We start from the raw sequence: 25,276 nt of genomic DNA on the forward strand, positions 1-25,276 counted from the left end.
GACACAGAGGACAATCTTGAACGGCGTACTTGTGCGGCTCTCACCAGGTTCTGTTACTCAGAATTCCTTTCAAACCCGAAATTTGTCTAAAAAGCAAAGTTTCCTATAGGGGACTGAGATAGCCCCACTAGCACCAAAGCAGTGAAACTCAAATGAGCCTATCTGCTAATTTCAGTTTTACTTTCAATGTAATGACAATGCTGTTTACAGCAGAGGGATTTCTGGGTGTTGTGCTGAGGATGTAACGGTTACATCCTCGGCACACCAGCGCAACAGCTAAGGACATAACCGTTACGTCCTCGGCATAGAAGGGGTCAATGTGAGAAACAATATTTCTGTACACAATGCATGCAAACAGCATTTGTGAATGATTGTTTACATTTATGTGTACATTAAAGCTACACCTATTAACTTTGACAGTGGTTCCTTCCTAAATGCTTTGTCCCCTTTTTTGTTAAATGAGTTGCTCTTTAATCTATTTTCTACTTTACAGTATTTCACATAATGAGCAAACTTGGAAATATTAAACCCTACGTTCAGTTTCAATTACTTTTTTTATCTTTAAAAATTCAGCACATATTTATTTTAAAAGCCTGCATGCATGCCAAAAAGACTGCAATATTTGTATTCAGAAAAAAAGCTAAACTAATAATTCATTGTAATGCAACGTTTTCATTCAGTTCATCCTTAGGTTTAAAAAAACACACAATCGTCTAAAGAATTTTATAACTGGTTCCCATTTCTGTCATTCTTTCTTTGATTGTCTCTTAGTCCTTCTCTCTGATTGTTTCCATTGTTTGTTAAAATAGTTTCTGTTCATGTCTTTTAGTTCTATTAATGCTCTATTTTACTACCAAATCATATTTATTAGTATCTTTCTGGATATTTCTCACTTTTGGCTGTTGTAGTCAGAATTTGAATTGATCCTTTTGTCATTTTTGTATTGCTCACTCTCCTCATCTCAAACGATGCCTTCATGCTTCTTCTTACACTTGAAGCTGTACGTCTATTGTCTTTTTGTGCTTCATTTACTTTATTCAACTCTCTCTCAGTATCTAACTACCACTTATGCCTGCCTATCTGTGACTGTAGCCTGGTGTGTTTAGTACTGTTTTACTCTTTGAAAATGTCATTGTATTTGCCAATTGCTCAATCTTTGCATTTGCTTGTATCTATTGCTCTCTCTTGGTTTGCATGTACTTACTCAATATGAACCTCAATGCATAACTGTGTGTGTTTCAGTTTCCTTGTTTACAACTGAACTGTACATCAGTTTCTATTGATGTAATTAAAAGCATAGTGATAACAATCTAAATAATAATTCAACAGTAGGTCTGCTGTTCCTCTACTGAGTTTGCCAATGGGCGGAGCGAAGCCCTCATCTGCGCATCTGGGACAAGGAACGCGAAGTTGCGGGTGGTGGTGGGCTCCTGTTAGTTCCACTCCGAGAGTATTGTACAGGAATGAGGTTGACTGATCAGTGAATTTAAATGCAACAGCCCATCAGTAAAATAATCAGCAAAGTATGACATACCAGGAGGAAGGTGGTGGCGATCTCATAGGGTGAGCAGAGCTAGTGAGCATTGTAAGAAATTGGGTTACTGGTTGACTGAGGTGTGAGCCCTGGTCAAGCAGCAACCACAATCCTTGTCATGGTAAGGAAAGCATACCCCATGTTAACCTATGCTTGACCCCTTGGTAGCTTGGCATAGAGCAGTCAGGCTTAACTTAGAGGCAATGTATAAAGTATTTGTACAACACTTCAAACAGTAAAACTGTGAAAACACCATACAAAAACATCCTGTACCAGATTAGAAAAATAGAGCAACCTTTTATAAGTAAAGCAAGACCAAAACGCCAAAGATCCAATCAGTAGAACCAAAGAACTGCCTTCTCACCCAGGCAAGAGGGCAGCAGATAGCAGGTCAGCAAAGCAGGGCAGCAGTTCCTTAAGAGAAGCTGTCCAGCAGGATGGCAATCCTTGTACCAGCACAGCATTCCTTCTTCCTGGCAGTGTATTCACAGGTCCAGAAGTAAAACTCAAAAATACATGTCTACGTTTTTTAATACATTGCACACTGCCCTCTGGGCTGTCCAGGGCCTATCCTGGGGTTACTTGTATGTATTCAAAAGGAAGGGTTGAGCCTGGCAAAAGGTTTACTTTGCCAGGTCGAAATTGGAGTGTAAAACACCCACACAAGCTCTGCAGTGGGCACAGGTAGTGGCACTTTACCAAGGACTTACATGCAAGTTAAATATGCCAATTGGGGACACGCCAATTTAACCATGTTTAGGGGATAGAGAACAAGCACTTTAGCACTGGTTAGCAGTGGTAAAATGCTGAGATCTAAGGCCAACAAAAACAATGTCAGCAAAAATGGAGGAGTGAAGGCAAAAAGTATGGGATTGACCCTGCAAAAAGGGCGAAGTCCAACAAGCCTGCAGCAATTTTAGTCTGTGTGTATTTTTTGAAGACTTGTAAGATATAATATCTAAAATTTTGCAAAAACAAAAAAAAAGTAACAATCCAAGGTAGTAATGCCTTTCCAAAAGAAAAGAATCTTGAGGGGTATAGAGGCCCCCAGTAATGGGAAACCAAAAAGAGTGAAGAAGGATACAAGTAACGTTACAAGTGGCGCTAAGAGAAGCAAAGGCAGTATGCTAGCCTCTCTTACTCAAGAAAATAGTCCTGTATATTAGAGTATATTAGAGCTCTGATTCGGAATTTGTGGGGAAGCATTGCAGGATGGTATGTCATGTAGATCTCTCTCTGGACAAGATATGGACAATGACATCATATTGTTTGCCTTGCTAATGATCTCACTGGATAATATTCCTCCAGCTGATTCTCCTGTTGGGAATTTAGATTGACACCTGAGTCCCTCCTAAACAATTACACAAATGATTTGGTGTAATTATAAGTCACAATGACTATTAGAGACAAGTGTGGGGGGGGAGAAGGAGGGAGGAGGATTTAGGCAACTTACATACGGAGAGAAGTTGTCTGTGTGAGCGAGGAGGAGTGCAGAAGGTACAAGGCTTAACGTCATTAGGCCAAGGAAGCCAACAAACTCTAATACATTTGGAGACCTCTGTCAATGTTGGATGTTCTCGTTCTCATCCAAAAACTTTACATGGTATTCAGGAATCAATAGTTCGGAAGAATGATACTTTAAAGACCCATACTAGCATATCGAGCTTGAAAGCCCAAGAGTTAAAAAGCATTAACCGCATAGCTGCGGCGGCAATTCCGTCGCAGCGCTAAGGGGGCCGGGCGGCGGCCGCATGCTGGTGAGGGAACCGCTCCGTCATCAGCCGCGGTTGGGCTGTGCTCATGACGGAGCGGTTCTGTCATGGCCCCGCCCGCACAATAGAACGCGCCGCGCAGGCGCGGCGGCCGGGCCATGACGGAACCGCTCCATCATCAGCACAGCGCCACCGCAGCTGATGACGGAGCGGTTCCGTCATCAGCATCGAACGGGTTAACAAATGTAAGCCATTGATGATAAGGTCGATTAGTGGCACAGATATGAAAATCATTACAGAAAGTAATAAGCTCCCACTTGTGGTGGAAAAGTGATAGAGAACCCTACAACATATATCTCTAAAAGACCTATCTGAAGAAGAAACCATTTTTATTATAGTAGGTTAAAATTCCCCTTAAGAAGTCGAATGAGATTAGCCAATAACAGTACAGAGCTCACATAAAATGGGCTATGGGATGGTATTGGAAAGAGAAAGAATCGAGATATGACTAAAACAGCAACATTTAGAAAGGGTTTAAGGTTTCCCAAAAAAAACCATATCGTCCCAAGTAAGATTGTTAATAGAAAACTCTCCAAACAAAAATAGATATTGGCTGTGACTAATGTACAAATATTTAACAAGAATACCAAAGCAAAGGAACAAAAACCACAAACTCAGTCCTGAGAAAGCGGAAACGAAAGAACCATGTGGAGTGCAGGGAAACATTCTAGCAGCTTGCACCAAAAAAGAAAATCAACCTTAACCAAAGGGTAATGAGAAAATGGGATGATTGTGAGTATAAAGTCAGCACTAGGGCTAATAATCTCTTCCTGTATATAGAATTTCAGAGTAGCTAAAAAAAATCGATAAATATCTACTACAGTAGTTAAAAAATGTGTTCCGCCCTTAAAAGGCATCTCCTCGAATAATATCAAGCAAGTCAGAATTATATCAGATAAAGAAGAGAAAGAAGGCTCTAAAGTATGGTTGTATTCCCTTGTGGTTAAACAAAATGACATGGTGTTAGATTTGGCATCTTTTGGCATGTTTCCCATGAGTTTTTGCTTTCTGACCTCCTGGTTTTGACTCTGTTTTTGTTTTTCTGTGCACTTTTCTCACTGCTGATCAGGGGTAAAGTACAAGTGCTCCTGTAGTAAATTGTGTTATGGATTGGTGTTTCCATGATTGGATATTTGATTGCACTGAGTGTGCCAGGGCCTGTGAGTCAAATGCTACTATTGGGCCTGCAGCACTGATTGTGCCACCCAGGTGAGTAGCCCGGAAAAGGTAACTCAGGCGCCGTTGTGGAGCCTGCGCGCAGTTTGTAACTGCCAGGTCGGCTTGGCCAGTGCACACACTTGCCAGTCCTTCACCTTTCCTTTTCTTACATTCCAGCCACCCCTAAGTTAGGCCCAAGGTACCCCTGTGGGCCGAGTGCACTGTAGGTGAAAGGTAGGCCATGTCCTGGTGTTTGTGGCATGTTCTGGTAGTGAATTACAGCCAATTTCATCTTTGCTATTGCAAGGCTGGCAGTTCCCCATAGGACAGAATGGGGAGTTTGTTTATAACATCTTATAAACATAACTGGTCCAGGGAATTAGGTAGGAAAATAAAGTTTAGTGCCAATTTCATCTTTGCTATTGCAAGGCTAGCTGTTCCCCTTAGGACAGAATAGGGAGTTTGTTTATAACATCTTATAAACATAACTGGTCCAGGTAATTAGGTAGGAACATAACGTTTAGTATGTCTGAACTCTTTTAGTGAAAGGGAGTTTTATATTCTGTGTTTGAATATACCACTTTTAGAAAGTAGGTATTTTCTGGCTCAGTCATCCTGTGTGCCTCTTCTGGAATGTGGATTGCCTGTCTAGGTTTTGGATGACAGAAGGCTGGGGAGCAGGAGTGGCTCCAGGTAGTCTAGGTAGGTCAGGAAAGGGCTGAATAGACCTGGGCTGCAATTGGGGAAGGGGGAGGAGATTTCCTTACACCTCAAAGGGCCTGGTCTCCCTCTGACCATGCCGTCTCCACCTCCTGCCAGGAAGTCGCACCAGAGAAGGCAGAACTGGTTCTGGCTGGGCATATCTCTGCCTAAGAGATACTCTCTGCCTAAGAGATCAAAGGATTTTGGGATATAAATATTGGGGCCCACACTCCTAAACTTTAGAACTCTTTTGGATCAAGAATACTACCAAGAAGAAGAGCGGGAAAAGCTGTGAGGAGGAACTACCACTTTGCTATGTGCTTTGCTGTGTTGGCCTGCAGTGGCTGCTTCTGTCATGGGCAGTGAAAGGACTGGACTGAACTTTCTCCAATCTACTTTTGTGAGTTTCTCCAAGGGCTTGCGGTAGCGCTTGCCCCCTGTTTAAAAAGTCTCAGGAACAGCAAAGACTTCAAGCTCTTCTGCCCTCAGCACTGGGAATTGTGTGTTTTGTGCTGCAACAGAAGAAAAGCAACCCCACAATGTCTACGCCGCTGCCGCCCACTCCATGTCTTGAAGGCGCCGCAGAGGGCACCACCGCACCGACCCTGGTCTCCGATTACATCTGCTGAGGCTGTCACTGTGCCGCTGCTCATTTCGTTACCTGTGGGCACCCCACTACCTCGCTTCACAACGACGCCTTGGTATCCCCGATGACATTGCTCCACACCGACATCTATGCCGCTGCTTGCACAGTGGTTTGAGGGCACCTCTCTTAAAGTTACACAACGCACCGCCCTCATCCCGCAGCGCCAACCGACGCCGGTGCCATCGACTCCAGTTCGTCAACCGACTACAGTGCTTCAGCAACGAAGACGACGCTGCTTGCACCATGACCTGTCAGCACCGCGATGAGCACCACATTCACTTCGTACCGCTACCCTGGTCTCACCGTTGACGCCATCTGATGCCGCCACCGAGCCGTTGCTCGCACCGTGACCTGAAGGCACCACACCGCTGCACTTTACACCACAGCACTCGACGCCTGCCGAAGGCAGCACTCCTGACTTCAACAGAGAGGAGTTCGATCTGCAACGTGTGTGACTTAGAGGGCCCCGATGTCTCCTGCATCGACCTCCAGAACCAACGCCTGCAGATGCCATGCTTTCTGAAGCTTAATGAGAGGTCGCTGATGCACTGCATTTCTAAAAGGTACTGTTTGCGGGTCTTCCCAACACCATAGCTGGCCCGCGACGCAGCGGTCACCCAGAACTGTTTGGATTTGTTTGCTCATGATGCCTTGATAGCCCCGAACAGAGATATCGACATCAAGGAACTGTTTTTCAAGCATATTTTGATAACCGATAATTTTTAAGTACTGTATGGTGTATTTTTATAGTTTTTGGTCTTGTCTTAAGTATATAAAAATATTTAATATTTTTCTAAACTGGTGTGGTGTCCTTTTGAAGTGCTTACACTGTATTACAGCTGGTTATGTGCAGAAGCTTTACACACTGCCTCTAAGATAAGCCTGACTGCTTGTGCCAAGCTACCAAGGGGGTGAGCAGGGGTTATTTTAGAAGTGCAACTCTCTTATCTTGACTATAGTGGTGGTTTGTCCCTGGCTTTGGCACATGCCATAGCCTTCCAAAAATCCCATTTCTAACACATGGCTTTTGAGACAGCAAGGTGTGTGGATGCACGCAGGGGCATGCCAAAGCCAAGCCCTTCTGTGCCCATCAGTACCCTAATGAATCTGGTGACCATCCAACCCAATGTTTGCGCCATGGTCTGGACCTCACTCAAATGGCAATTCCGAACGGTAAGCGCGGGTTCGTAACCCTGACTCCACCGACACCAAGCTTGAATGTTAGCACTACTCCCCAGCTCTCGCCCTCGGCTCAGTTCTTTTCGCTCACCTGTCAATCATTAGCCAAGCGCAAGCTTGAGCTGTATTATTTCCTAGTGGACCATTCGCCTGATGGGGATTTTCTTTCGGAAATGTGGTTCACTGAGAATTTTGCGACAGACATTCCTTCAGCCATTCCCCTAGGCTTTGCGATTGCAAGATTGGAGAGGCAATTTCAGGTGGTGGGATCACCATTATTTTTAATAAGACTGTGCTCTGGACTTTTACCGAACTATCCATTGCAGGGTGTGAGGCGGCCTTCTTCTCTTTAACCATTTTCCAGCAATTTCACCTCAGCAGATATTTTGATCTATCGCCATCCAGGATCTGCATCTAGCTTCATCACATCGCCAGCCGATGCACTATCACCACTCATCCTGTGCTATCCCAACTTTACTCTCATCATAGACCTTCATTTCCATTTTGATGACACTACGTGTCCCATGTCAGCTGCTTTGGTTGCAGATTTGAAGTGTCCTAGCTCTCTTAATTGTTTTCTTTCCCCACACTTAAGCTTGGACACACCCTTGATTCCATATTTTCTGACCTGGTCAATTCATACATTGATCCCCCTCTTTCACTCCTGTGGTCCGACCACTTTGCTATTCCCTTTCATGTTCCCCTTGTGAAACCCTCATTTGTCTCCTCTTCAGGTCAGATAGTAAGGATACGGAAGTGGACAAGGGTGACCCCTGACAGTTTTACCCAGGCATTGGACTCAAATCGTCTTACCCTTGACAGTTGTGTCAACACATCTAACTTGCAATTGGATGTTTAGATAACCAGTGCACTGGATCAAATCACTCCACTGGCAGAACGAGCAATACAAATCACTAAACCTTCAGCTACTTTTTAATTAGCAGTATCTACCTCAACCATTAAAACTATTGAGTATAGGACTGACCCTGACCTATTTTAAACCACTACCCACGTGCACACAAACCCCCACGGTCCCCACATCCGCACGCACCCAACCGCTTCCTAAAAAGATCTCCGACAAAGAGCCCTGGAAACGGTGAGCCCATCGAGCATTGCAGCACCAGCCCGACGTGGAGCAAGGCCCAATGATGAAGCATGACACCTTTCGGGGTGTGTGAGGGCTACATGACAAAAGTCTTGTCTTTTTCCCTTTCCCCTTCAACCCCCTTTAGGAACTGCACTCCCCTTTCTCAACACGTTCTTAAAAAGAACTGCAAGGGCCTAGAGCATGTGTGGTGCAGACATTTTTTGACTCTGCCAGCTAATTATCGGTCGGTCCTCAGGGTATAACACAATCGCATTTGGCATGTCTGTCGTGACTTTTATACCAACAAATTTGTGGCTGCCCAGACTCATCCTAAGCCAAGTTCACTATTGATAAGTCATTATCCAAGTATCAGTTCCACCCCACCTTCAGAGGAGGGCTGTAATACCCTTGCTCAGTTCTTCTTTGATAAAGTGGCCTCCATCTACTCCTCTTTTCCTGAGGCTTCCAGAGATACTCCACGTCTCAACCTATGGTCTGGACCCTCAACCGACAGTACCAGGCTGTTACAGTTTAAGCCTGATGAACTGTCCCCCCTGATAGCATCAGTTAAGTCTGGCTCTTCACTCAATCCTGGAGCGAGGAGTTGAAGCAGTGCTACCTGTAATTTGTGGGCTACTTAACAACTCCTTTGCGTGAGCCAGGTGCTGCTGCATTAGAAGCATTCCATGGTAGTTCCACTCCTTAAAAAAGTCTACTAGACCTAACCAGACCTGAAAATGACCTGCCCGTCTCGCTGCTTTCTTTTTCTTTTAAGGTTGAAGAAAAATATGCCAACCAGCAGCTATCAGTCTTTATTGAGGCCAAGGAGTTAATTCACAGGATGCAGTCTGGCTTTCACCCCCTCCGTAGCACAGAGTCTGCCCTGATGCTTGCCTCAGAATCCATCCACCAAATTCTGGACAAGGGCAATACTGCAGCACTGCTGTTGCTGGACCTCAGTGCGGCCTTCAACACCATGCCCCCCAACTTCCTAATCGAGTGATTGTGGAGATGTGGTATCGGTCACAGGATCTTGCAGTGGTTAGCTCCTTCTTGCAGGAACGCACTTTTCACGTGTCTCAAAATCCTTTCCATTCTCGGGTTTTTCCTCTACACCAGGTGTGCCTAAGGGCTTCTGCCTTAGCCCTACTCTGTTCAACCTTTATATGTGATCCCTGGCTGATATCATCAAGCGATATGGCTTCAACATCTCAACGTACACCGATAATACTCAGCTGATTATCACCCTGTCAAAGAACACAGTCACCACAGCTGTCTCACTGAAGATCTGTCTGTCAGAGGTCACTCAGTGGATGGATTTCAACTGTCTTAAGTTGGAAGCAGGGAAAACAGAGGCCCTCAGTTTAGGCAAACAACCCTAAATCTGGTCCTCTGCTTGGTGGCCAGATTCACTCTACCTCTCCCAAAGCCTAGGGGTAAGAACCTAGGCTTGTGACAGAGATATGACTCAAGGGATACAAGTAGACTGACATAGGACAGATTTTTCTGCTTGAAATATATTCCAGGTCTCCTCAATTGTGCAATAGTTCATTCAATAATGGTGGTGGAAGCTAACTCAAACTCATGGAACTGCATGGCAATGAACCTTGCCATTTGCTTATGATACAAACAACTAAATGCGCCCACACAAAATGTGTCTGATACTGTGTAAATTAAATGATTAGGAGTGAACTAAGGTATGCCAGCGCAGTAAGGGTTCAAATGGGCCGGATTGCTAACTATTCAAAATTGGATAATTTCATATTTAAGAACCCATGTCTTCACTTTAAGAAAGAATTCCGTGCCAGAGGGTCTGCTGAGGCTAAGGAGTCAGCCCACCACTTACGTTGTCTAGCTTTATTGTCAGGCTCATTTGCTTGCTTATTATTTGATGGCTTTCTTTGTCCATCTTCTAGCCTCTATACCATCCTTCATCCTTTGGTATCCTTCCACTGCTCACTTTAAGGGAACTACTTTTTTCTTTTTGCTTAAGCACTCCATCACAGTGTATATGTTTTCCAGGTTTCTCCCATGTGTGCTTCTCCCCACCAAATGACCAACTTCTCATCACTGTGTTGCATTCTCACTCCTGTGCTTTTCCCACGGCCACCCCGTGTTGATCTCTCACATGCGCTACTTTTCCCTCTGCCCATTATTTTGACCCTCACCCACTCCTCATTGACCTACACCCCACTGTCTTTTTAAAAATAGTTTATTATTTATTAATTTATTTGAGCACGGAGGACTAGGCTGATAATTATTCTTGAACACAAAACCACTGGGTCTGGGCTCCCACGGGCACTGCTTGCCACACTTGGATAAAGAACAAAACAGTTGCAAATACCACTAATTTTTCAAAATAAACATCAATTGAATAGACATACGATTGAAACAATATGTTTGAGTGAAATAAATTCCGTTTGTTTTAATCTTTATGCATTTTCGTTTAAACACTTCTATTTCAAAATAATATTCCAATAAATTTATACAAATATTAAAAAACCTGGAGTGCATGACAAATATCATATACAGTGATAACAAACTTGTTCAATATTTACAGTGTAATCCAACTTGCTCACCATTCGATCTTCACTCATACACCACTCAATCCACTACAAACAAGACAGACTCACAACAAAACATGAATGATTCAAAAAAATACTGGATTCACTCTCCAGCACCAGAAAGCCAAATATTTTTTACAATCTGTACAATCTTTCCTAATTAATGATTCAATTATAAAAAAAATTGGCTATTAACAGGGTCTACGCGTTTCGAACTACCATCCTTGCGTAGTTCTCTTCAGGACCAGTCTTGCGCTCGACAATGCAAGCTGAGAGGGTAGTGATCCCAATTTGGATTTAATGGTGCTCTCGCAGGCTGACCTGGCTCGCCTATCTGGTTTGGGCGAGGCAGGCGTGTAATGAACACAAGCGGTTCTCTTTCCTTTCTGCAGTTTAAATTTTCGTTCTGCGGGGACAAAATGCGGAGGGGGCATGTATGACCTCGGTCCGTTTGTGTGATCAATCATAAATGCGCATTTATGATTGATCACACAAACGGACCGAGGTCATACATTAAGGGTCAAAACCACAGTTATGCCTTCAGAAGCTCCGACAGAAGTGGGTTCCAATTCCCTATTTTTGTTATCTTGAGATGCTAACTAAGTTTTCTCAGAGTGCCATTCCTTATTTGTTCCTTCATTTTTATTATTCTTTGTTCACTGGGAGACTTAGGGCCGAATTTAGAGGTAGATTCATCAAGCATTTTTGCATTTTTGCGAGAGCAAACGGTGCGAATCGCAAAATTCGTCCGTTTGCACCCGCAAAAATGGCATTTGAGATTCATCAATGGTTCATGAACTCGCAATTTGAAAAATCGCAAAAAATTGCGATTTCTCAAATTTCGATTGCATTTAAGGAGTCTCAATTAGAGATTCCTTAAATGCTATTGATCAACCATTTCACAATTGCGAATTCGCTATTTTTTGCCGCTATTTACCGCGAAGTCTGACTTCGTGGTAAATAGCGAAAACTAAAGTGCATTTTTCTAAGTTGTATGTTACACACACACATGTCCTTTGGACATGTGTGTGCGCAACATCAGTCTACATTTTCATTTCAGGGGTGCTACAGGGTGTCCTTTGGACACACCTGGCACCCTTGAAATCGCATCCTTATTTGCGATTAGCAAATTGCTAAACGCAAATAAGGAATACCTCCCCATTCATTCCTATGGGCCTTTAGGCCCATAGGAATGAATGGGGAGTCATTTCTTATTTGCGATTAGCAATTTGCTAATCGCAAATAAGGAAGCTGTAGAAATCGCAATTTTTTTTGCGATTTCTACATGAATCCCGTTTTGCGAGTCTTTAATAGCGATTCTTTAATAATCGCTATTAAGGACTCGCAAAACGGGACATTGATGAATCTGGCCGTAAGAGTTTGGCGGAGAGGGTAGTCTGTTGTAACAGCAACAGAGAACCCTCTCCGCCAAACTGAAAATCCCACCACCTCATCTAGAGTCAGGTGGCCGTTCAGTATATCGACAGCAGAGACTACTCCATCTCGGCTGCCAACATACACCTCCAATAGCCCTAACGAGTCTTTACCTTTGGAGGTTTAGCCATTTGTCCACCCGCCCTATTTAGTTTGGGCAGTCAAATGGAAGGTTTTCACTTGAAGCAGTAAAAAATTACCACCAAGCCATCAGAGAAAACTCCCATGGTGACGAGTGCCATTGTTTTTTTTATTTTCACAAACAAAATCCCACTTTGGGATTTGGTTTTGAAAAATAAATTTAAAAAGTTGAACCTTTGATGGATGGCTCTTTCATGTTAACAGAGCTGCCAGGCAAATGTTCAATGTAATTCCAGGAACAGCCCTGGTGGAGGTACCTGGAAATGCAAGACATGTCCGCTGGTGTGGCAAACATCTCTAAATTTGGTGGGTGGAGTACCTTCACCATAGCAAGAGTAAAGTACTCCACCATGACGATGAAACATAATCCGTCCAATTGTAAACCAGGGCCTTACTCTGCTCCTGGTCAATCAAACACCCTTTACAATGGACTTTACTAATGAATGGTTTAGCCTCAGCAAAAACTTAAGACTTGCAACCTATGCTTACACCCCAACAGATGACAAGCCATTGTCACATCATATTGGCACTGCAAAACCATGAGTTAGAGGCAGAGAGGGTTTTTCTAACAAATTATATTGCATGACACATTCCATCATTGTGATAAAAGGACAGCCTCAAAAAGCAAAATCAAAACCATTTCCACCTCAAGTTTTTTAATGGTTTCAGGGGCAATCCTGTGTACACTTGGGGCCCAATTCATAAAGTGCTGTATGTGTAGTAAAATTAAGAGTACGGAGTCTCTGCACTCGTTGCGGAATATCCACACTGAGAACTGCAGTGTGGAGACTCCGCACCAAGATGTCCATTAGGATGGCGGACGGATCGCCACCGCCATGCAGGCGGTGGCGATCAGTCTGCCATCCTTGCCCGTCCACCACCTTTCTTCCCCCCGCCATATTACAATTGCGGGGGGGACCATGGCGGAGGGGAAGATCGTCCGCCGCTTTTCCGCCGCGGTCGCAAGCGGAAAAGGCCTGATATGGTGGCGGTGTCTATCAGACATATTAGGATGGCCTGGGAGGAATGCCTTTCCGTGGCGGCAACGCCGCCACAAAAAGGCATACGGTTCCTGCTTTGGGGGCCCGTTGCGGGCCCCCAGGGTGAAGGGGGGTGGGGGTGCACATGGGGGGTACCTATGGTACCCCCCTGCGTTTCACAGCACAACATGGCAGGCACCGCGCGGTGCCTGTCAAGTTGTGCTGTGAAACGCCCAACAAGCATTTTTCACATTGCGGCGGTCGGTGCTTTAAGCACCATCCGCCGCAATGTTAAAAATGCGGGATGCACCCGCCACTGTGGCGGGTGCATCCTAATTGGAGGCACGGTTCCTCCGCCCTTGTGGCGGACGGTAACTGCCCCCGACAGGATGGCGGATGAACTTTCCGCCATCCTATTGGACCCGTTAGTGTGGAGATTCCATACTCGCAACTTTACTACACAAGAGTCTCTTTGTGAATTGGGCCCTTGATATCAATCAAAGTTCTTGTTTAGGTTATTATCAGATCAGAAGTGCACCCCAATCGATTTTTGTAACTTTTAGCAAAATACAGCCTAGTTTTTAGGAAACCTAAACCTTCTGGCAAAGAGTAGGCTGAGACAACTTACCATCTGGAACCAGGGATTCTGGCTGACTTCAACCCATTAACCAATCGATGCATTACATGATGATGATGGTGCTTTCAGGGCAGTGATCAGTCTTTTTGAGACTACAAGATTATTTGTTGTATTAGTAAACTCTTAAACTCCAATTATCATCGGTGGACCCACCCAAAAAATCGTTATTGTATGTTTAAAAACGTTATTAAAATGAATGCCCTAACCTAGTGCAGATTGTGTGAATAGATGTAACTATAAAAATAAACACAGCAGTGACAATAATTGTGAATAATATACAAAATATTAAAAAGGATTGAAACATAGTGAAGCTATTCCAAACATTTTTAATCAGTCTTTGGTAACCATTCCCTCCCTTCTAACTCCAGCTAAGGTTTCTTAGCACCAAAAGTGCCTTTCAGAGTTTTTAGATGGCCTCTATCATGCATACCATAGTTGAACAAAATGAGTGTTCTTTAGATAGCTTTTGAATTTGGAGATGTTCATCCTGAGCTTACATGAACTCAAGCTCTGAGAAGCCAGCAGAGATCCATCGCCGGGGTGTTTGCAGCACAGCCCCAGGGCCAGCTTTAGTACTGGTTGCGCCTGCTGTGACAATCTTTTTTAGCCCTCCCTCCTCAGATTTTCTCACTATCACCAGGCAAAAGGGCCTACATCTCTCCATAGCCCCTCTCACACAAACATTTAATTAGTTTTAGAGCACTGATAAAGCTGGCTGTACTAATCTACTCAGCTATCCGCTTTAAATACAGATCTGTTCTTTGCAGCAGGCAGCTGTGCTTCTTTATGGAAAGCCAAAACTGCCACTACTTGACAAAACTCTGATCCCTCACTCTCTCTCTAGTAGAAACAATAATCAAAAGAGTTATCTTGACATTTTTATTGCTGCCTGAAATCTGGAAGCACAAGGAACTTTGCATCGGCAGCTTTAAATCGTAAGTTATTTCTGAACCCAGTGCACACACCTGAGGTCATCGCCCCCCTTCAGGTCAGTGGGGCCGCACCTGTGGACTGCCCTAAAGCCGGTCCTGCACAGCTCACATGAATTTCACAAGTTTAGCTGAAGATGACACTGTGCCTAATACACGTTGATACCAGACTCAAATACGCTTTTCGGATTATTTTGAAAAAAACAAACCACATGGTAAAGGATGTAAAATGAAAGAATTAGCATATGAGTGTTGTTGCTTGTCCACAAAATGTATGCCACACATTATAGATCATATTAATATATTGATATATATATATATATATATATATATATATATATATATATATATATATATATATATAATAATTGGTGTGCGATCAAACTTTAATAAAGCAAATGTTATATACTGTATGTGTGCAGTCTATATTAAATTGATGGAGGAAGCAAGTCCAGGGATGGTGGCTGGTGAGGAGATGGCCTCCGAGAATTCCAGAGAGTAAAAAGAACAACCTTCCGCAGAGGACTATAAAACAACATTATAATATCCCATAAACAATATTAACACCTTAACCGCAGCGGCAATTCCGCCGTGGTGCGGGCGTTCTATTGAGTGGGCGGTGCTGCGACAGCCGTTGGCCATTCGCAGCACTGGGGAGGGAGCACGGAAGGGTTTAAAAGACACCAGGGGACCCCGCGCTTGTGCTGACTCTGTTGTCCGGCCACAAAGCTTTTTGGATGTGCCGAGCACCAGGCGCGCAACACCCATTGGGCCCGCGGGGCTTCAGCCCCCCCCCCCCGTCATTTGTGTCAGCCCGGTGGAGACAGCTTCACGGGCTGGCGACTGTCTAATTGCAGCCGCACCGAGTACTTAACAGGTCTTTAAAAGACCATTTACTTGTAAATTAGGGCTTTGTTGTGTGTTCACCCCTTCTTACAGCCACTCTGTCCGTGGATGGAAGAATTAGCCCCCCCCCCCCGAAATATTTTCCAGCCCCCCCCCCGAATTTTGGCTCTAGTTGCCCGCCTGCGGAGCACCATAAAAACCACGGGAGACGTCCCACAGCGGGGGACACCACGCTTGTGCTGACTCTGCCGCCCGGCCCTGGAGGAGGGGCCACAAAGCTTGTTGGAGGCACTGAGCGCCATAAAAACTGCAGGAGGTGTCGAACAGCGGGGGACACTGTGCCTGTGCTGACTCTGCCATCCGACCCAGGAGGAGGGGCCGCAACTTGTTGAAGGCGCCGAGTGCCATATAAAGTGCAAGAGGCGTCCCGCAGCACAGGAAGTGTGCAGGGCGTACCCAGGCTCATTTGGGTGAAAACCGGGCCAAGACGGGCCCATCTTAGCCCGTCATAAACCGGAGGAGACTGGGCCCCCTCTCTTGGCCCTGCCATCCGAACATACTCAGGGTCACAAACACGCCCTCCACCTTTCACTGAACTGCACCCTATTACCTTTGGGGCCAGGCTACTTATAACCACTGGAAGGACGTCTTCTTGAAGACCCATAAATGCAACCTTTTTGTAACATTGACAATTTTGCAATCACTTGATAGCTGTAGTAGTACCATTGCCCCTCTTTGGATCTTTCTCCCACACTGCTGAATGGTCGTATTTGATAAACTCGAGATATACCCAAGAGCTGCAGTGCCCACGGAATTTGCACTATGGGGAAGCGTATCACTAGCGTAAACCACCAAGCACCGCCCTAGCCCATACCCTCAGCCCTGCCGCAGACCTCCATCGATAGGATGCTCCTGAGGGCCATAGGGGTAGTGGCTACGGAGATGGAACTTACAGAACAACGGCTGTCACTGACCCCCGACCTCCGGTGTGCCTCAACAGATCCACCCTCTCCCATAACCATTAGTGATCTGGAAAGAATGCTAGTGCCCTCCATGCAAATCCCAGACATTGAAATAGGAACTATATCCAAAGTAACTACACGGAAGGGTGGAGAGAAGAAGGGCACTGTTAAGAACACAAAAAACAAAAAGTCTACTAGGGCGGGGTAAAGTGAAAGAGATCCAATGATGGAACACCTGTCAGCATTGGAGCCACGATCCACCAGGACCCGGACATCAACCAAACCTCGCTATTGGACACGCCCCTCAAGCAATGGGTGGCCACCCTGATGAAGGCTTTGCAAGGGCAGATCAGAATCAATGTGAGAGATGAGCTTGCCCCTGTATTAGTTCGGCTTGACAAACTGGTCCATCTATGTGCCAACAATGACGGGAAATCCCTTGTAACCCATGCACCTGACAGAGAGCGCGGAACTGTTCCAGCAGGCCCTTTCATCCTGGGTAACACCGAGTCCTTGGATAAGTCTAAACCACCTTGTGAGGAGGCCCCGGCTATTTTGTCTATGGCAACTACTAGTACAAACACTGGACCTAAGAAAGGGGAGCGGGTACCATCAAACATGGGTCCTATGATTAGCCTTCAGGAGTCCCTGAAGCTAAAGAGGGACAGAGGGAAACCCCGTTTGAGCTTAAAAATAAGTGCTTGTATTGGCTTGCCAGATACCTCCTGTTTGCCTACTCACATGCCAATGATATTTTAATGACCCGCAGGGTCAGTTGGGTCGGAAACAGGCTTAAAGATCAACGTGGGGACTGCGTCACAATCAACTTTAAAAATCCACAATCTGTTCAACTTCTATTGCAACTGAACAATCACACCTTGGATCTTGGTACCGCAATTAGGCAACTCCCTCTCACCCATTTCGACATTCCAAGCCTGATGATCCACACTCAGGCGGGTAATAGACAACAGCAGGGTGACTGGCACTAGAAACAGCCACTAACGGGACAGGGGCACGAATATCTGAGACCTGATCTATTTAATCTGCCCGTGGCAAATAGATATAGGGCCTGGAAAATATCGATTCACTTGTATCAAAATCTAACTCCAAACGGCAAACTACCTGCTCAGGGTCCTCTGGGGGGCGGGGGGGGGGGGGCATGTGCCTGGATTTGCACTCCGGCCAGGCCATTTTACAGGGGCCAGGGAAGGTTCTAGAGTTGACACAAATTATGAAGGCCCCTATGGGTACAGCCACAGATGTTAGAACTGCAGAGTATAGGGCCACCAGACAGTGTCCCAGTGGCAATCCTATGAACTTGAAGTCTACCTCGCTCATACCCCTACACTGCTCTTAGGTTTACGAGTAACAACAAGCCCCAAGCCCATTACACAGCCTTCATAAATAACCCCTTTTTTTTAAAAATCCAAAGACCAAACCCACTCGCCAGGTGTGTTAGAGACCCCAGGTGCAACAGCTACGAGGGCTAGATCTGTAGCTTTTGCTGGTACAATGAGTATGTGCCGGAGTGAACTGCTTAAGCCAGACAATCTGCTGGAGCAGGAAATCCTGAGTGGCAGGGTAGTTAACCGTTATGCATTAAATAAACTTGGGCTTTATCCTGGAGTGTAGCAGGCCTCAAGAGCAAACTGAGCTGCCCCGACTGGGGGGAGTTAATGGATCATTTGATATCTGCATGTTCCAGGAAACTTGGACTACAGAGGAAACCCTGCATGTGGGGTTTGCATCTTTTAAAACACCTGCTATATCACGGGGGCGGGGCAGACCTTCTGGTGGGTTATGTTCCTGGGTAGGCTCTCATCTAGGTTACAGGGTTACCCCAGTGGAGTCCCCCTCTGAATACATTCTGTGCACTATGTTAACTTTTCCACCTAGTCTCAGATTAGCCTTAGTCAATGTTTACTCCAGGCCTGTAAGGATCGGCCAAGAGTCTAGACAAACTAGATGGTTTAATCTCTAGCTTCTTCAATAATGTCCTAGTGGTTCTGGGGGGCGACTTCAACTGCCAATGTGAACCTATGAAAGATCCTAATGGCTCACCACCCTTAGAGGAGGATGAGCTCTGGTGCATCCCTGAGTCCAGCAACTCTCCCATCAGGGCCTGGACAGCGCTGGCTCTCCAGATCAATTCAATTACTCTAAACCACTCTTTGAGAGCCTGCAATGGCCATACCTGCTCTGACTCACCTTGGAAATACACATTCAACAGAATGGGACATTCTTCCATCATAGATGACATCCTGGTAGAAACACGAATGTGGGACAGGGTTGTTGACTTCGCTGTCCTGCCGCAACATGACAGCGACCATAACGCCCTAACTCTTGTGCTGCTATTGCCAACCATTGGGGGAAATTGGCACCAACCATCAAGAATTGACAATAGACTAATACTCACCAACAATAGACAGAAGGTAAGGTGGGCGCAAATTGCAAAATCATCCAATAAAATTGCCCTCCTATTTGAATCCATCACACCCATTCTTGAGAAATTGACTGATCTTGTAATGAAAGATGGCACTGTGGTATCTACAGCAGATGTTGCCAAGACCCATGAGACCTTGACTGCTAAGCTGGTCGATACATTTTGGCCAGTGGGCACCCATGTGGGGGGGACAAGGCAAACCGGACATGGTTCACCGGTGATTGTCGAGAGGCTTAGAAGGCCCTAATCGAGGCTATAAAATCCAAGAGTAGCACCCAAACTAAAATAGTGAGGGCCTCCTATGAAGCCACCAATGCACAGGCAAAAACTCGACAAATGGGCATCCCTGAAACTGGCTCTAGCAGGCAAAGACATGAAAGCCTTTTGGAACATTGTATCCACAGGGAGCAGTAACGGAAAGGAGGCTCTGGAGCCAAATGTAGCAGCTGATAGCTGGAAAGAGTATTTCCAGGCCCTCTATGCTCCATTGGAGACTGAGGAAAACAGTCAGATTCCTGCTGCTCAGCTATCATCAAATGTCCATGCAGAGACCCCGGAGTTAACTTTGGCAGAAGTTACTAGAGCTGTAAGCAGAATAGCCCCTGGCAAAGCTCCAGGCTTAAATAAGATACCAGGGGATCTTTTCCATGCCCAGCTGAGCATCGGGGGTCTCTACTTGTGGGTGCTCTTCAATGCCATCTTACACGGGATGGCACTCCCCGCTACTTGGGCTGGAGTAGAGATTCTCCCAGTTTATAAAAAAGTGTCTCCTCTACTGCCCACCAACTACAGGCCGATCAGTTTAATTTATATTTCACTGAAAGTTTATGCCAGGATCATACTTGATCGCCTGTGGACTAGGATGGAGGAACATAAGGTAAAGAGCCCTCTTCAAGCCGGCTTCAGGAAAAAACTTCTACCATCAACAAGATTTTTAGGCTCCAACTCCATTATTGGAAAACAGTGTATCTAGAAAGTGGCAGTCTCTATTTGGTCTTTGTGGACCTTAGTGCCTTTGATCTGGTACCTAGGAATGGATTGTGGTTGGTATTGAACGATCTTGGAATCCCTCACTACCTGTTGAACATGTTTGTAAGACTGCACAATGGCAACTACGCCCAAATCAGATATGGGAATTATGTGGAACTTACGCCGCCCATTTCAATCAACAGGGGAGTAAGACAGGGCTGTGCGCTCACCCCACATTGTTCTGCATTTACATCAACGGTCTGGTTGGTGCGCTTAGTGGACTGAAGGACATAGATGCCCCCAAGTTAGGCTAAAAGCTAATTCCACCTATGATGTTCGCAGATGACACTCTTCTGCTTTCTAAATTTTCAAGGGGCATCCAGAGAATCCTAGATGGGTTCTGTGAGTTCTGTAGCCTCAGGGGGTTGGAGATCAACATACAAAAGACAAAATATATGGTTTTCAACCCTGTTGCACAACCCGCCCCAACCGGCATTTGAATGGAGTCCAACTGGAGCTGGTATCTGTTTTTGATTACTTAGGTCTCACCCTAACTGAAAAAATGAACTGTGAGCCCCAAATGGATAAGTTAAGTCTCAAGTTGGCTCAGACCACTGCCGGGCTGGCCATGCTCTACAGAAATTCTTTTCACAAGCCTGTAGGCCCAGTCATAGAGATCAACAAGACCTAACTAAGGAGTGCAGCCATGAATGGGGCCGAACTTCGGGGGCACCTCTTCCCCAAAACCATTAGCAAAATAGAGAATAGTTTTCTCAGACAGCTGTTCGGTCTACCAGTGAGCTCCCCCCTAGTTCCACTGCGATTAGATCTAGGGGTGAGACCCATTGCAGAGGATTTGGGTTGTAGAGTACTACTTTTTTGGCGGTGCTTATGGGTGACCCCTGAACTGGCAGAATACAAGTAAGAGCTCCAAGTATTACTGGGACTTCCTGGCATACTCAAATTGGCTTGGTTTGCATACATCAAGGAAGGTTTCCATACCATAGGTAGAGATACTCTAATAATCCTGAGTTGGCTTGTGCAGCAATTTCGCGCAAACAACTAATCAGCAGCTATGGGGGCGGGGGGGAGTTGCTCAACTGCATGAAAACTCTGCCACTGGATCCCTAACAGGAATTGTTTTCTCAGTAAAGGACCTGTACTACCTAGAGCCATGTTTAGATGGAATCCAACTGTATGTACAATTCAGGCATGGTTCCCTCCCTCTGCGCGCATTTACCAACAGATGGACTGGCAGCTCTGCACTGGGGTGCCCAGCCTGCAATAGGGGTGAGGAGTCCGAACTTCATGTGTTCTTCATCTGTCCTGGATATCAATGATGGCTGGTCCGATTGTGCAGGAACCTAGGAACATGCCATTGCAAAGAAGCATTTAGGCTCCGAAAATACAACTCACAAATGCCAACTGTCTATCCTGTATCCCGTTTTCTATTTTCTATATGGTGGGCGTGAAATGTTTTTTAAGAAACCAGTAATGGATTTTATACTGATTGATTCTTAACAGTTATGTAACCACCCAATCCCATTTTTATCTGGGTTTTAGCTATTTTAAATGTCTTTTTTACACATTGTACATATTTAAGTATGCTCTTTTATGGACCACGGACCGAAATAAAGAAAGATTGGATTGCATTGAATATATTAAATTCCACACTCGATAATATCTGAAAAATGGACACTCAAATATATGAATATATGAAATACAATGAAGGTACCCCGGGAGAAAAATGCAAGGTTCATAGCAACCCCAAGACTTCCTTATTCAAAAACATAGCTAATAATATTGTGTACAACCTGTCCCATTTCCGAACACGTTATGAGTGCTGGAAGAGTCCCCAAGCCTTTCCACTGCTTAGTTAATCTTCTATGTGGTGGTTTCCACTGTAGTGTTTTTGCTCTTTGTTTGATTTCTAGGTGTTAGTAAATACACTATAAAAGTGTTATGTCACATAACTATTTCTACCATAAGGAGCACAACAGATATTTGCAAATACGGGTAATAACATCAGTTTTTATCTTGAAAGTTTCAGAGGCAAGGACGGGATGTAGAGAAAGTTACACGGAGGCTCATGGAGATTGCCAACTACGTTGACAAGGTCAGTCCTTTGAAGATGTGTTGTAAGTGCTGTGTAGAAGGAACGTGGAATGTGAAAACAAATGTAACTAGATTTCCCCTCTACTGTACAGACACTGCATTTTCTGAAGATATCATGAGAAAATTACCTGATTAGATTCTACTCTCTCAGCTGCATGGTAGAGCTTGCATTTTTGTGAATTCATTTTTCTTATATTTTGTTTTTGATTTTTTTTTTTAGAACAATTGTCTATACTTTACAGAATGTGCCTCTGAGATATAGATCTTGCACACACAGAAATCCATAGCATCCATTTACCTGCACTCTACTGTTGCAGAAGGGGCAATTACCTCCTGAAAGTGGATTACAAAGTCGAATGCATGATCAAGTACCTAAATTTCCAGGCGATCTTGTAGAAGGGTCTGATAAAAAATTGTTACACAGACCACAGTTTGTCAAAGATGGTGAAGTCCTCAAGATACATTTTATGAAAAGCAAAATGTGCACTTCTTCACAACTATAGAAGCATAACTTGCCGATCAATCAAAATCGTATTTATAGATTTGGTGCTACTGTTCACGTATGTTCTGTTCAATACCAGAAACAATTATCATTATTTTAATGCAATAACTTTTCCAGCTTCGTCGAGAAACGAGAGGGGCTTTATCATAAAGGATACAACTATGAAATGAGCTATGAGACAATAATAAAGCAATTTCGTGAACTCCAAATATGTGTCACTGTGATGGTGATGCAGCGGTAATTTCTTCTGGTAATTTCTCAATGTAAAACCCTCATGCTACCTCTAATTTACCGCTGAAAAAGGTGTTGGGCCCTTCACACCATGTATTACCTTCAGGAGATTTTAAATAATCATGAACAGTAAAAACTGCAATTATTATTCAAGCCAATAAAGAGAGTTGTTGAGTATTTTAAAGGGTTTTATTTTCTAGACAAAAGTTAATTTTTCTCTGACCCTTTATTCATCAGTAAAATATCAATCAGGTTACAGAATTTGGAAAACAGAAAAATAGCATTAATACAGAATACATTACAGTCTGCATATAAGCATTACAAGTAGGAAAGAAAATGTGGCGCAAAATCTCAGTCAAAATTCTTAAAGAGTTTCTAAGAAAAAATAGTCTTGCAAAGCTAATCAATAATTAAATAGTTTTCAAAAAAATCTCCCATAAAGAGAAATAAATGCATAAGTCAAATAAATCTTTTCAGACCTAATTAATTAGTCAAAGCATAAACTTAAAGTTTAGCATCTAATTCTATCCTGATCCACTGCACTCTCTGCTACTGTCTGTGTCTAAAGAGCAAGCAAGGAGTGAGACAGCCCGCCCTTCTCAAGGCCTCAAAGGAATGTGGCCTGCAGTGCCAAAATATGACGTGGAAGTAAGAAACATCCCCCTGACTCTCCTCGGATGCAAACTCCGCCCTTCAGCAATCTCCCTGGACGTTTCTCGTACCTAACCCATAGAATGAAGCAAAGCCTAAGCCAAAAATGAGCAAGAAGCCAGCTGAGCTGAGAAAAGCCAGGCCCTCCTCCGGAGAGGTCATTATTTATACTCTAATTCTTGGCAGACTACACAAAGATGTTGCATTTTCAGGAAAACTTGTACGTGATTGGTCAGTCATGATGGCATTAGGTCTCACTGTCCTGACTCATTCTAAAATCCTGACTATACCAGTTTTAACAAAATAAGCGCAAATGATTTAATACATTTTATATGTTTGCAACTTTTACTAGGAAAAATGTTTCATTCTAATTCGTCCTTCCTTCCTTCCACAGTGCAGTCCGATGGATACTTTTAACTAACTGGTACATTGGCACAATCACAAGAATGTACAGTTCAAGATGTCCTTGACTTCTTCTTGTCATGAGGAAAGCTGGCTCAGTCTGCGCATGCACCCTTCTCTTTACAAGTCATAGGCTTGATGGATTCACAGGCAGCCATGTTCTCTTAGGCCCAAAAATAAAACAGACACAAAGAGAATATTACTTTCATGTAAATCAGCCCATTATGTTTCCCAACTCCATACTAATACCCCTTATAAATGTTTACCTAGCCAAGCTATTAGTTTCAAGCAGCTTTTCTATTATTTATGACAACATGCAAAATAAATGTGCAATGTGCAGCATAGCATTTTCATGCTTTAGTGTAAATTTTAAAAGCACACACAGTTAATACAGTGCACACAGCAACATGCTTTAGTGTTTTAGATAGCTTTTCATGCAAAAAAGCATTTATCCCCCTGTGTAGTGTTTGGTGCATTTGTTAATTCACACACATAAAAAGAGGTGTTTTTAACTGAAAATGTTCATCAAAATATGCAACAAGTCAAAGTCTCTTAAGACAGAAATAGTGAATTTAGATTGCAAGGAATGAGCTGGGAAGAGAGAGACACATTCTATTAATCTTCAAAGCTAAAGAGGCCACTTTTCTCTACACTGCAAAAACACATGCTAATTCAGAAAAAGCATTTCAGACTGAATTAGGCCTCACTTTCATATTTTTCATGTGCCATGTTTTTAACTTGCACCAAAATGTGCGTGGCAATTTAAATGCAGTCTGTCTGAAGCACAACAAATAAAACAATGCCTGACTGCAGATGAAATCTGCTCCATCAATGGCCAGGGCTGCATAATCTATTAAGGATCTCTATTTTCAGGGTTCAAACACAAGGACGACAGTAATACATTTGAATTTCTCTCACACTGAAGAAAGTTCAAGTTAAGGGGTTGCAGGAGCTCTCAGGCCAGAGCCCGCCGCCCAAGCACAGTGCCCAAGGGGCCCCCTAGAGCTCATGGGCTGTCCTACACCATGAGGGCTATTGTTATGCCACTGATGTGACGCAATACAATATGATGCCATTCATTTACTGATGAACGATCACTGACCTAATGAAATTGAGCCTTTATATATGAACGTATGCAGTAACCTTCAGTGTATTCCTTTTCGGTAATTCACATGGAAACAAATGCTTGACAACTATAACAATTGTTAGAGAACGTTTTATTAAAGGGCAGCTTGTCAGTTATTGCATATCTTTACGATTACATTCTTCCTGGTTGAGCAATGAGTGCAATATGTGTAATTGCTACAATCAATTTCTTAGGGTAGTCGTAGGATAAGTTTTAATGTTTGTGTTTTGTGATATTTCTTTCCCTCCTTTCATCTACGCTGAAAT

The 25,276-nt window shown here is 44.1% G+C and overlaps 1 protein-coding gene across 1 annotated transcript in view; it reads left to right on the top strand.

The window, feature by feature from the left end:
- The window catches only part of ADAM12 (ADAM metallopeptidase domain 12), a 1,594,455-nt gene that overhangs the window by 695,422 nt on the left and 873,757 nt on the right, over positions 1-25,276 (top strand). The window contains exon 6 of the mRNA XM_078640467.1: positions 22,028-22,099. Coding sequence (XP_078496593.1) covers positions 22,028-22,099 — 72 coding nt within the window. The remainder of the gene's footprint in view (positions 1-22,027; positions 22,100-25,276) is intronic.

This window comes from Lissotriton helveticus, chromosome 5_1, assembly GCF_964261635.1.
Source record: "Lissotriton helveticus chromosome 5_1, aLisHel1.1, whole genome shotgun sequence".
In the NCBI taxonomy this organism is placed as follows: domain Eukaryota; kingdom Metazoa; phylum Chordata; class Amphibia; order Caudata; family Salamandridae; genus Lissotriton; species Lissotriton helveticus.